The following is a 14,265-nucleotide window of genomic DNA, read 5'->3' as shown; positions in this document are numbered from 1 at the left end:
ATTAGCACATCTTCGCGGGCCACACAATTTTTCTTCGCGGGCCACATTTGGCCCGCGGGCCGCAGGTTGCACACCCCTGGTTTAGACTATTAAGCTTCACAGCATTTAATATTAAAAGTTAACGTTTGCTATTTTCTTTGCTAGTGCTAAGAAACTTTTTTTTAGTTGTTAAACACACCAATTTTAACTAGAAAACAAAACGATTTTTTTTCAGCCTGCATTAGTAGGCTATCCCTTTATTGGTTCAAACAGCTTTTTAAATAGGTTCGATGTTGAAAACATTCTTGCTATTATTTAAGTTTAAAGTTTACAGCTTTAAATCTTATCCTGATTGCTCACAGTAATGTTTTTCAAACGTTTGGTCACTAACCTACCGGCATAGTTCTTCCAGGTGGGCCTGTTTTGATCGCTTTTTAACTGCGATACTGCAACCTCCCCATCGAAAGCACTTGGTAGTGGCTATAACAGGCCTGCACAACTCAAAATGGTATAAGGGCACAACAAGAAAAACCATATTTTGCTGGCCGCGAATAAACATTAATTGTAACGTAAAACATTATAGTAACGTTAACGTTTCTATAAATCGATCATCGGATAACAGATGTTATTCACATTGAAAAAAAATGAAACTATTTGTCCCAAAGGCAACCGCTGAAGGAGCGTAGCTAACTTTTTCTTTTTTGTATTTAAAAATGTTAATTCGTAACCTCTATTTAAAATCGAATTAGTAAGCAAAAAATTGTTCTTACGAAATGTAATGTAAAATATGTTTCAATCATCTCGCTGGCCGCATGTGGGCCAATATTATTCTTGCAAGTAAAGCGTAAATATAGCCTGTAGGCCTACAAAAAATTCGTAAGCCTACAAAAATCTTCGATCCGCATCGTATATATATTTATTTAGCCTAATGACCTATTTTTCTCAGCTTTCTTGTGTTGTTCTTTCACTCCATCAAATATTGGATTGGCTAAATCGTCAAGTAAAAAAACACGAACTTTCAAATGATCTATGAAAGAAACATATTAAATCCTACGTTTCTAAGTTTTTCTTTCTCTTTTGCCTACACTCTTCTCTGGAGTGTAGCCTAAAAATGTGACTGCGGCTACATAGCCTACTCTGAAACTTTTGGAAAACAAGCAAAGTTTATAGTTATTTGTAAATGTTGAGAACCTCAATCTTAACAGTGAGACTATGAATGATAAGGCATTTTTATTTCTATGTTTCCCAACAGCAGTAAGAAAAAGGCAAGTTTATTATCGATCCCAATCACATTACAGTTAGTTTGAACTTAACTCGGCCTGAGTGAGCAACAGCACAAATCTGTATTTGCGTGGGCTACCTCAATTTACTTTATCAATATGACAGCACCAAATCCAAAGGGGGCACTTGGTCACGTATTCCCTGAAAATCGATCGAAAAAAAACATGTACCTTTTTATGCAACATTTTCTCGCTCGCTCAAACCTAATTTGTTAAACAGATCTGTAGTATTTTGTACACAGGGTCTCAACAGTGGGTTTGATGGTAGAATTTTTTACGAGCCCCTCAAAACTAAAAAAATTATATAATATTCCGGAATAAACGCATGGTCAGTTAACAATTGAACTGACCTATTGTATTCCGTGTATAGGGGAAAGTCGTGACCCCTCGCACAGGAGAAGATCTCGGACAAAGACTTTCCCACCACTTTTAGATTGCACAATATCATGAAATCACAACTTGTTTACGGTTTTTTTCGACAGCCATTTTGAAAATCTGGCTGCCAGCAAGGACAGGGAAGCTAGATCAAGAAAATTTTTTTTTTTTTTAAGTCAAATTAATCTTTGTAGAGTTGGAAGGTGCAGTTCACAACATGGTCCAAGAAGCGAAGGGTCTTGTGTAGTGGTTAAAATGTTATTACAAGCCCTTCTTGTTCCATAGAGTCTTTAGGAATACATGTTCAGTATTTGCGTGACACAGTTAATTTTTTTGCAATGACTGCTATTTGTGAGACTTCGGACAAGACTTGAGAGACTTCGGACTTCTGTCCGACGTCTCCCACACATGGCATGTTATGTAACTGAGAGAAAGTTACTATTTTTTTGTTGTTGTAGTAATTTTGGATATAAAATTGGGAAAATATCTTTGTAACAAGCAAGTTGTCAACGTCAGCACAGATGCAATAAAATCTACGACGGAAAAACTTGTAGCCTAAATGATAAAATTGCGATTCGTGATGCTACCAGTATGTTTGGTCTGAAACGATCGACACTTTAAGACTACGTACAAGCTGCAAGAAAAGCGGCATTTGCATGGATACAAATCAATTTCGACCAAATTTCAGAAAAATTCAAGTGCTCGTAGTGAACATGAAGAAAAATTACTGGCAGAATACTTTATCCAATGCAGGGCAGGGATATCTAGAGAAGGGGATATGAAGGCTTTTAATACGTCTGACAATAGAAGGGCTTCTGTTTATCGTAAATAATCTCTGTTTACCGTAAACTGACAATCGGCACTGTTAGTAGTTTAATAAATCTTGTTATGATAACCTGCATTGCGCTATCAGTATCAAGCCTGGATACTCACTGCACGCTCATGGTTACTTGTTAATTCAACTACCCGTTTATTTGCTTTAAATCTGGCCTACTGCAAAGACTTTGTTAAGAAAAGCAGCTAACTTGTAACTTTTCAACTGTCTTTCCAAACAAGTATTCTTTAAATATGCTCTATGTAACATTTACTAACTGTCATCTGTAGCTGACTGTACCAGTTGCACAACAAAACTTTCTGCAATTGTGAAAAGAACTGCATGTTTTACGTACTACAAACTACCGCCCTGGTAGTGTCATAAGAATAAGGCAATCGCTGTGAGCCTTCGCATCCCCTTCTTTAGATATCCCTGATGCAGGGTAGGATGTTTTATGGCGTCACCAGAAAAGCAGCAAGAAAAAAGACATTCGAGTATGCTGGAGCAAATTCTAAAGCTGTCCCCAAATCTTGGATTGATAACGAAATGGCAGGCCGTGATTGGTTTTATGGTTTCATGTAGCAAAATCCTAACCGCGGCGCTGAAAGCGCCTGAAGCTCCCAGCCTTGCTTGCATAGCCTATCCGGTTTCAACAGGACAACTGTGAAAGAGTTCCAAGACAAGCTGGAGACAGTGTACCAGAAGCACAGTTTTGCATCGTCGGACATATTTAACTTAGACGAAGTAAGTAGGCTAATAGCTTATTTCGTTTGCTTTTATGAAGCAGCCGTTGAACTATTCCTTGCAGTGGTTGTGGATGACACTTATTACTCAGATGGCGACAAACACAATTTCTAAACAATTTTTTTCTTTAGACCTATATTGTTTCCATGGATCCCTTCGATAAAAACACCCTGACCACATTTCTCCAATTTTTCTATTGCAGACTGGAGTAATTGCAGTCCCAAAACTGCAGCGAGTGTTGAGCAGAAAAGGACGTCATCAGCAGGTTGGGCAAGTTACATCAAGAGAGCGCGGCGAAACCATCACTCACGTTGGTATTGTTTCAGCCAGAAAGAAATTTTAAAAACGTCACTCAAATTCCGTGGAAGGTAAATTGATACACCCGGAAGGTAATTTGATACAGTAAAACTAATGCAAAAGTCTCCTTTGACAGCAAATCAATAAATGAAAATTTATTATGTGGTTGGCGTGCTTGAGTGCAAAGATGACTGTTGAGGCCCAAGTGTGCGACAAAGCTTCTGCTGCAAGATGGACATGATGAGAAGGATGATTGACTGGAGTTTTTATTCAAGGTTCGGGCCTTACGCTGTTCTCGTTTTTTTTGACAGCAGATTTTTGACGGCCTACGAAAACCTATATAATTGCTGTTTCCAAACGTAGCAGGTCTAGTTAAAGAAGAATAACTTTTTAAAATCAACTAGATCAATGACAGCATTTATTACAGTCACAGAAGAGAATTTAATAGAGCCTACTGTATCAATTTACCTTCTGCACATGTATCAATTTGCCTTTTTCAAACAAAATTATAAAATTCTGATTTTTGTATGCTAGGATGCACATTGCAAAAAAATGTAATATGCCCTAGAAGCCTTATCAATGAAATGTCAAATGAGTTTGGTTTCATCTTTCTGGGACTTTTCTTCAATTTCCAGACGAAAATAATCATAAGTTAAAAAGTTTGCAAAAATGCTCAAAAAACACACTTTTCCAATTTTATGCCACAAAAGCACGAGTTTGTTGCATGGTGTCATTTTTGTAGGCATTATTTTCACAGATCTTGCACTTAATGAGAGTATTTTCGACTAATATTTTTTGTACATTTTTGTAAGGGGGTGTATCAAATTACCTTACGTATCAACTCACCTTCCCTTCCCCTATTGTTACCGATGGCCCTGACGTGCCCTGACCCTACAGGTGGCACATAGTTTTCTAACGAGAGCAATGCAAATGATCAAAGCGAGCCATCAACTTCCAGTAGAAAGATTGTAGAGGTACCCAAAAGCTCCACCCCGGCAAAACACCTCTATACTCGAAAGAGGGGTAGATGCATGATTGTCACCGATACCTCTGAAAAAGAACAACTGCAAAGCACGAAATCAAATTTAAAACCGTCCGGTTACGCAAAGAGAAAAGTTGCAAATCGTCAGACTAATAAAATAATGGCGTAACTCACTTTTTGACGAAATTGAGATATTAGTGTTTTGTAGGTCCCTAAAATGTAGCGCATCTGCCACATAATTTTCTAAGACCTACGTTAACGGGAAAGTGGTATTTTCGTAAAATTGTCAAATGGCCTAACTCAAACGCATGACTTAGGCCATTTTACAAATCTTTTTAATCGTTTGCTGGAAGAAAAAGCTTTCCTCCAACAGAGCAGATGGTCAGAAGACGACGATCTAAATTGTACAGAAATAGAGCTTCCACTTTATCACAAGTCAAGACGAGTAATTTAGCACAAAATAATTATGTTTTTTCTATTCTATGTATCGTAATCTTGGCTACTTTTAAGTAACCACCCTACTTAAATCAATCTGTTTTCTCTCTGTTCCTTTGAGAAGCTTCATTTTCCTAGCACTCTGGTAGTGCGACTTATCACCTCACACTGTGATACAGGTCAGATCTTCTCAATGCACCGTTTCTAGGAGTCTTCTCGCACCCATGGCAGGTTTTTGTAGCAAGTCATTGTTGGATACGGTACCTAATTAATTCTCAGCTTAATATCACACTTAGCGACTTCATAAGCTCGTTGCTGAGTTCTTCGCCATCATTCTTGAGTTTCACAGATGGGAGAAAGATAACATAGGAAAACATAGATTTTAAAACGTTTGAATTGACATTTATGTGTAGGTAGCTTAAATGTGCCATAGTGGGAAAAGAGGAAAATCACTTTTTGGCGAAACTTCTCAATGACTTGCCTACTGTAGATTCCCATTACTGTAGAAAGGTCACAATGTACAGAAAGAAGAAATTCTTGTACCCTGGAACTATGCCATAACCCAACTTCATCGGCAATACAAAGAGCTTGCTTCTTCTTCTTCTTCTCTCGTTTGACGTGTAGTAGCTTAGATTGGCAATGGCTCATCGTGCAGCCATGATACGGTAGTTGGGTCCAGTTGTCGAATACCAATGATTTCACTTGGGGGCCGTAAGATGGGACATTCGTGGAGTATGTGTTGCATTGTTTGTTCTGCCGCTCCGCAGACACATATCGGCGTATTATGCAACCCCCACCTAAGCAGATTAGCTCCAGTGCAGCCAACGTCACATCTGATCCTGTTCAATGTGACCCATGCCTTTCTTGAGAGGTCTGTTCCAGGAGGAATGGAGAGTGCTGGTATAACTGAAAACTGGGGAGGGATATGTGGCAGCTCGTTCCATTCCTGGGCCCATGTCTCCATGCAGCTGAAGTTCTTATCCACAAGCTAAAGAGCTTGCTGAATCATCAGGAATACTACCATTGAGCACAGCCTTTTTTAGGGAAGTATTTCATAATGAGAACTTCTCCGTTTTCATCGTCGGCTCCAGCTCGTGTCCGAGCATTAGTTGATCTTCAAATTGAGTTTGGATGGTGATGTCGTATGTGGCTTTGGAGGCCCAGTCTGTGATGGAAAAGACGTGGGCAAAAGGCACTGGGAGACGATCATCATAGATCCGCCGCCAATATGTGAAACCAGGCTGGAGGCATCCAACTCTACCAAGCCTGTCCCCGTTACTCGTGATATCATCGCCATTGGGCTTTGTTTGGTCCAGGTCCAAATTGAAACAATTTAGGCCATTTGCTTGTATGTTTATTTAAGGTGGTCGTAACTATGCGAAGGCCACGCACACACTTTTGGCCAGCTCCATGTCCACTGCGGCCCAATAACATCGAAACGTGCAGCTTCAGAGGAACTGGTTGCAACGGGCTGCCGGGTGCTCTGTTCATACCACGTAAGGATCAGTGCGACGTGTGTGTTTCATTCAAATACCGGTACAGTATTATTACCAAGGAACAATACGATGACCAGATCAAGTTGAAGAATGAAGCTTGAGATGAGAAGACGAAGACAAAGAGTCCGCTAGCACAGTAAAATCCGTATGGACAATGGATTTACAGGCTGTACTTCTGTGTCCTAAAACTAAGGCAAGCAGTAGCCTATGTAGCCTACTATAAAACCAAGCTGCAGGTACACAACTTTACACTATTCAATCTTGAATCAAAAGATGCTTTTTGCTCTATTTGGAATGAAACAGAAAGTGATTTTCGCTGTGAAGTATTCGCTTTCTTGCAGTTTAATCATTTCGAATGGGTAATTTGTGGAAGCCCCGGTCTGGAGGAGATAGTTATTTGGAGTGATGGGTGTGGATATCAAAATAGATACTCTAATGTCTCTAGTGCCTACTGTGCCCTTGCATGGAAGCATGACATCACTATTACTCAGAAGGAACTCGTGGCTGATCTCACTCAAATGGAGTGCGATAGCATGCACAGTCCTATCGAGCCAAAATTGGTAAACAACATTTTTACGACGAGAGATTACGAAATTATCATCCAGAATGCCATCCCGGATCAGACCGCATCCCAACAATGTACAGAGGATGCAACACAGTGATTTTATGAAAATCGATGGATGATGCTTGTTGAGTATTAGGCCTGGAAAGAAAGCTGGAGATCCCACGGTTCATGATCTTAGAGGCCGAAATCATGAAAGCAGTAGAAAGGCATTGTACAAGGTCCCATTATGTGAGGCTGCACAATGGGAGGATCTGCCACAGCGGTCACAAACAAACTTAGACGACACTACATGGATTCCTATTTTTTCAAGCCATCTTCCAATCAAACTGAGGAAATACAGTGATCTCCAATCTATGTAGCATGTTATGCCTACATTGTACCACTCCTTTTTTGATAATTTGCCTCATTACTGATAATTTATTCAGCTTGTCTTGCCAACTGTGAAATGTTTTTGGGCGAAATATGCCGTCTAGCATGAAATATAAATCCTATCGTTAGATTGGAGTTGCTATTAAGGATTTTCCTGTTAATTCTAGTCGTATTATCACTGTTATTATGTCACCGTTAAAAAACTCATATTGATAAAGTCAAAATATCAAATGGCCTAAGTCATGTCAGTGTATTCAGAAAATGGCCTAAGTCATGCCAGCCCATTATGGGATGCAAAATGAAACAAATCAAAGTATACATGCTCATTGTACTTGCATCGACATGCTATTTTCGTTTAACTGTACAATAAATATGATAAAAACAACCGTGTAGACAGTTTTTTTCGATTATCTCAAAACAAGAAAAAATGAGTTACGCCATTATTTTATTAGTCTGACGAAATGCTCTTCCTCTTTTTAATGCGCCAGAGAGTAGTTCTGATGAAAGCGTTCAAATGGAACTAGTGGACACCGATAATGATGATGGTTCCGAAAGTGAAAAAGCTTGAAAGATCTACGAAAACCAACTACGAATTGGCTGTTACGTGCTTGTTCGCTTTCCGCCTCCAAAGAAAAGTGCTGTTTATTACGTTGGTTAAGTTATTCCAGACACAGGGTCTGATGATTCAGAAGAAGATGGAAGCGAAGATTTAGGTAATCGAGAAGTGATTACTAATAATGGCGATTGCTCCACATGAATCTGAAGACTTTGCAGTGAAATTTTTGCGTCAGCATGCTAAAGTTCCACGTTCATTTGTCGAGCCAGTAATTGATGATATTCATGCGGTGAAACGATCAGACATTGAAAGCATGTTACCAGATCCCGTTCAGATTCATGGTTCGAAGAGCAATCTATCATAAAACTTGAAAAGAATACGTAGCTTACCTTTGAACACTCTGTAAAATTTACATACCTTTATTTTCATAGGTTTGTGAATTGCACTTCCTAGAAAAAGATATTGAAAGAACTACATGTGCATTTGATAACAGAAGTGTCGTATGTTGTTTTATAATTTGAAAGCCTCAAGACTCATAGCAGGTGCAGTGCTGTCAAGTATGTGCTTATGAAACTGAATATTAGACTATTTCTATCCTAAAGCCATAACTTCTGCTTGCTTGAATTTAAATACAGTAGACTATTTCCTTTTTGTATTGATATATTTGTTGGAGGCATAATAAGGCTTTATACAACAGTTTTTGTTAAAATCAACTTATGTCAAAACGTCATATCCCTATAAACTAGGCTACTTCCGTTTCATTTAATTCTGGCAAACAAAATATTTTCGGAGAAAAATCACAACACAGTAAACTATAACATGGCTACCTAGAGATACGGCCTGATTTGTCACATTTTGCAGACATTTCCTGATTTTCCCAATTTTTGGTGACTGCTTGAATAGATTTTTCTAAAAATTAAATTTTGTGCCTGTAGGCCTACTGTTTTCGCCAGATGACACAATAGGTTGTAACATCATCAGATGTTGAAAAATAAAGACAATTTGATTTCGAAGATTTTAGTCAGACTGTTAATTTTTCAATAACAGTCTGATTCAGCGTTTTTCGACTTACTTTTCTCATTTGCTACTGCTTCCCCAAGGCAACAAAAAGCTTGTATATCATAAAAAACAGCAAAAAGTAAAAAAAATCTCAGAAAATGTCAGTCAGACACTAGCAGTAGCCAGCAGTAGCTGTAATCAAAATCTGCAAAATGTGACAAATCATGCCGCATCTCCAGGTAGCCATGGTCTCTATGTTCAGTACTTTTCGAGAAACGCAATTTTTAGCTAATTTTGTCTTTCGTTAAATTTTGAAAAATATGACGTCACTTCTAGGGCGTCAAACGACTTCAGAAAAATTTTTAAAGAGTCATTTTTTCATCCAAAAGCAAATTTGGAATCACTGACAGCACATTCAGAGAAGGTCGGGTTTTTTGGGACACCCTAAATTGACAGATATGGGCTGCTTTCAGTGCTTCCCAAAAGAAGCAGATTCTAGTAGGCTACAAAGTAAGATTGAGATGCTGAATATAAGCAAAACGGTTGTGTGCTTGTTTTCTCGAATTAAAGTTCAGTGTTGAAGTTAACGTTCAACTTTTTCAGGGCTAATTTGGAAATTTCTCCAAATGCTGAGTTCATCTTGTAGACATCTTCTGGATAGTTTGGAATTTTCATTCTAAATGAAAAGAATATCATCGATATTGTTAAAACGTAGCTTGAAACAAATAGTGCACGATAGGCTAGTAGGCCAGTTTATATCTAGGCAACCAGGGATTAGCTGCATTTAAATCCAATAAACCGACATTAGCAGCAAAAGCTTGATGAAATATGAAATAAAAAGGCAACAAAAAGAATAAAAATACATCGATTTTATATTCTTAGCTCTCTGAAAAGCAGAGCTGTGAAGTCGGGGGATTTTGGCGTGCCCGGAGTCGGAGTCCTCAAAAAAAGGCCGACTCCAGCAGTCCAGCTTGATACAAAACGGTTAGCAATAAAATTATTGTTTGCTATTTTTTATATACTGTTTCTTGTTCTCCGTATTGCGCTCTTAAATTTTATTAGAAAGGAGAATGTTTGTTCTTGTCAGTTTTTGTGAAAGTTGCCGTTTCAATTTCACTCACAATTTAAGCGAAGTTAAATTAAAAAAAAAGGAAAAAGGACAAAAAAAACTGGCGACACTGAAGTCGGAGTCAGAGTCGGCCAGTAACAAACCGAGGAGTAGGAGCGGTAGGAGTCATATATTTGTCGCGCGACTCTACAGCTCTGCTGAATAGTATTTTGTTTACTAACTTTTTCTGTCTTTGCAACTTTGTGATTTCATGAACAACAAAATGAATAGCATGGTTGTTCCTCCATGGATAATTTCCTTCCCATACTTCCCTCCAATCGTCCCATTTAGGAAGAAACTTTTTCATTTCAACGTAGAGTCCCAACTCTGGTTGACGTTTCCACAAACTTTACAACAAAAGTTACAAATCTTTGAGTGATCTTTTCGCTATAACTTCTAACAACACTTTCTAATTCACGAGGTATGCAATCATTGTCCTCTAAAGTAACTGTTCTATACAAGAAAAATCTAAATTAGTATAGACTTATACATGAATATGAGTCCTAAATAATATTTCACAAACTTGTGCAAACCAGCTTCAGCAAGCTAGTTATCGTCGGTTCACTCCATTTTAAAAAAGCAAACCTTTAAAGTGGTTCACGAGTAAAGTTTTAAAATTAAGTTTTAAATAATGCAGAAACTAATGTACAACTATAGTGAACTAAAACAACATTTTTGCATTTAATTTCTAACCGATAAGAATAGCAACCAGAGTTGTAATTAAAAGTTCTAGGTTGGTAGTCGTGGTAAGAACCATTGTACCACGCTTCGACGTATGGCGAATTTGGTTCCGCAAGAATGATAGAATTAGTAAGTAGTTCTTGGGAGGGATCCTAAAAATACATGACCACATTTATTTTTAACACACATTGCAATGTATGAAAGAATAGATAAAATGTATGAAAGAATGGATGAAATGGATGAAAGAAGATAAATTCATCATCAGCCATTTATAACATTAATAAGGAATTAGCATAAAATCATAATTTTTAATTTACATCATTAGGATACATACCGGAGGTTAGGCTACAATTAAATGTATGTTAAAGTTGGCCTAAGACTTTTGTGTAGCTTACCTCAATGGACATTGAAGCGGTGTAGTTTCGTAATGGATCTAAAGACGAAATTCCTAAAACTGTGTCGTCAAAATACGTTCCTCCCCATTTCATTAGAATATGCATTCGGGCTATGTCAGATTTGTGCTCGACAAAAGAAAGTTCTTCACCAAAAATCTGAAAAAGAATCACGAAGAAGTATTTTTGATTCAATGAGGTTGTCACAAACAACATCGCAACTAAAAATACAACAAAAATTTTATTACCGTAGTGGGCGGCTCATGGTAGATCAAGTATAAACTGTCAACATGCTTTACTGCGATTTTCCACCAACTGCTGTCTGGTTCGCAGTCTACATGATAGATGATTGCACAAGGATCTATGTTTGCTCTCGTCGTGATGAGACTCATGAAATGATAGAAGTTGAATTCACGCTTACAACCGAACCAAATGAAATGAATGACGTTTGGAACGCGGTATCTTTAAAAAAATAAATACGAAAATTAATATGATTTTTCTTTTATTTTCATCGGCTCAAGTCAACTTATATATATATATATGCAAATTTTTATCCCTCAAAAACGATAAACTCTCGACCCCAGAGAACGAAGAAAGAAGTCAGAAGTCCCAACATGCTACAGCTCAACGTTGAAGACCTTAAGACAACTAAAATCGAAGTCGTACAGAGAATAGCTCAAAAACAAAAGGCCCTCATCATTATCCTCCAGGAGATCTACCGCCACAGCGCAGACAGACTAATGATTCCAAATTACTCACTAGCTGGTCTTTGCAAGCCTTTGCAAGCCTTTGCTAGGCCTTTGCAAGCACTGTCAACAATAATCAGCTTCCGGACAGACGTGGGCTACAGAAGTTTCCTAGGTCCCAACACCGACCTTCACTTCTTGTTGCCTTGTCCCCGGAAAAGATATTTCTAGTCTTCCAGTCCGGATGATGCTTCATGCGAACTGGTTGATGAACAGCAGAGAAGGCAATACTTTCGTTCTTTAGAAATACAAACGTGGTATAATGCTATCAATAAAAACTACACAATGACTTTGCTGTAGCAAAAATAAACCTATGTTTGGTAACAAATTTTACATTTTATAACGTGTGTAGTTATCATTCGTACTATTTTTTATTGGCGTTTATGATAAATCTCAGTAGTTTCATCAAACTAGAACTTGTCTTCTCCAGTATCTCAGTAAATATACTTCTCGAATGTAAAACAACTGGACGAAGAAGAAGAATTTGGAGAAGAACAGTTAATAGAGAATATTTTTTTAGTTCAATCTCCAATTGTCATATTGTTATTCTGTGGATGTAGCTAAATTGTTACTTTTGCTCCGTTTTGATGAGGACACAAAGTGGTGTCGAAAAAAGGTTCATATTAGTATTTTTGTATGTTTAAATAAATTTGTTAAATCCAGATGTGATATTTGGATTTCTATGCTTTTGGCACTACAAAGTAAAGTCCCGTCAAGTTTCTAATACAATGAAGCATGAAAACAAAACGTAGCCTAAAAAAACAAAAGTTTGGCCTGTAGACTATTGGTTATCTCTGTTTTAGTTGAGCATCCTAATAGTGAGATTACAGTAGGAAGTTAATTACAAAACAGTTACAGTTCACTGTATTGTACTGTAAAACAGTAATTCTTTCAAACCTAACCTTTGGCACTTCAACCTGTTCACTGATATGTGCTTGGTGGATGTGAAGAATAGAAGAAGAAACAACCTCTCGAATGTGGTTGTAATGTGGAGACGTATCTAGAAATCAAAAACTTTTTTTGGTCTTAGCGTGATGACGACGACATCATGAAACAAAAAAAAAAGATAATAACAAAGGATGGAAAAGTATGGAAAACTAGATAGTAGATTAGAAAACGGGTTGACCAACTCGAGTCATTCTACTTCAGCTTTCCTCTTGTGGAAATGCAGCCCAGTAATGTCTTCGCCATGCCTGCGTCCCGGGCCGTTGGACAATCTTCCCATGCTTTCTGGCGTCCAACCTGCTGAGCCAAGTCGCGAAAAAGTCACTCTCTCTCTCGGTCGACGGGCATTGGAGCCCAATCATCTTCTCCATTACAAGATCTCTGCTCTCCCAAACGAGCACATCAGTCGATTGAAATCAAGACACCCATTCGTGCCGGCCGCTCAAATCCTGATCAACGAAGCTGATAAACAAGACATCTCAGCGGCTAGATTGGTGGACAACAAATGAAACTCGCAATCGAAGTCAAGCACCACCAGACTCCATTTGTTTATCTCCGACACAGACACCCGTTCCATCAGCCTGACGGTGTAGAGACAGGAGTGGGAAACAGGAGTATTCAGGAGTCCCTTCATTTATATTTTCATATTGATAACGGATTTTACAATTATTAAGAAAAACTGTAAGCAAGCAAAGCGTAGCCTACTAGTTACTAAAGGCAGAACATTATAGTTCCCGACCACTGTATTAAACTATACAGTACACCACCTCGGAGATTGTGAGTAATGTTGCATTCTTGAAAGTATATTTGCTAACACAAACTTTGGACAAATTTTGTCCTCCCCAAAAGTTGTTTTACTCTCCTGCGGCTATGGATTATAATAATATAATATGGACCACCTTGGGTCTGATTCAAATAAATAAATATCAAATACAGTTACTAGGCTACTTTCAAAAACCTTTACAGCCTGTTTCGCCCTTACTAGAAGATCATCAGAAGGTCCTGATTCAAATAGAATCTTCAAAATAAACAAAACAAAATACGGTATTCAAATAAAGCAACTCAAATAGTATAGGCTACATTTTTGTTATAATATAGGCTATATATTTACTCACTTGTCATCTGCATAAATAGATTGATAAAGAAAATTGAAAAAGAAAATCCTATACACCAAGCATAGAGTCTCCATGCATTAATTCTTTTCATGTGTGCTTGATATGTAAATACACCTGTTTGTAGTGAAAGACGATTGTTGCAAAACAACTGAAAACCTAAATAGAATTTATAGTTGAATGGTGCCTGGCTTATTTGTTCTCATTAATCATGTATAGCCTGCTAGTGGATGAAATAATTCAGAGGCAAGAACACTCCAACAACTACAGTATAGCTATCTATATAGCTAGGCTATATAGCTATCGGGAACTTCACTCTGGCAATCTGGATAACCGGCCTTGCGTCACTGGCTCAAAGTCTCTGCAGATGCAAATTGCCAGGAATAACTT

The 14,265-nt window shown here is 38.0% G+C and overlaps 1 protein-coding gene across 1 annotated transcript; it reads right to left on the bottom strand.

Annotated features, from left to right (window-relative positions):
- Window positions 1–9,439: 9,439 nt before the first annotated feature.
- Window positions 9,440–12,440, bottom strand: LOC145776113 (uncharacterized). The gene is made up of 6 exons (XM_082587517.1): window positions 12,391–12,440; window positions 11,321–11,534; window positions 11,076–11,231; window positions 10,693–10,832; window positions 10,182–10,346; window positions 9,440–9,567 (listed from the first exon to the last, which is right to left on the bottom strand). The coding sequence occupies exons 1-6, from the start codon at window positions 12,438–12,440 to the stop codon at window positions 9,456–9,458; spliced, it is 837 nt and encodes a 278-aa protein (XP_082443643.1). The 3' UTR covers window positions 9,440–9,455.
- Between the last annotated feature and the right edge of the window lie 1,825 nt (window positions 12,441–14,265).

The sequence above is a fragment of the Aplidium turbinatum genome, chromosome 8, assembly GCF_918807975.1.
Source record: "Aplidium turbinatum chromosome 8, kaAplTurb1.1, whole genome shotgun sequence".
NCBI lineage: Eukaryota > Metazoa > Chordata > Ascidiacea > Aplousobranchia > Polyclinidae > Aplidium > Aplidium turbinatum.
The sequence above is the reverse complement of the archived record's forward strand: the minus strand, read 5'-3'. Positions and strand labels throughout refer to the sequence as shown.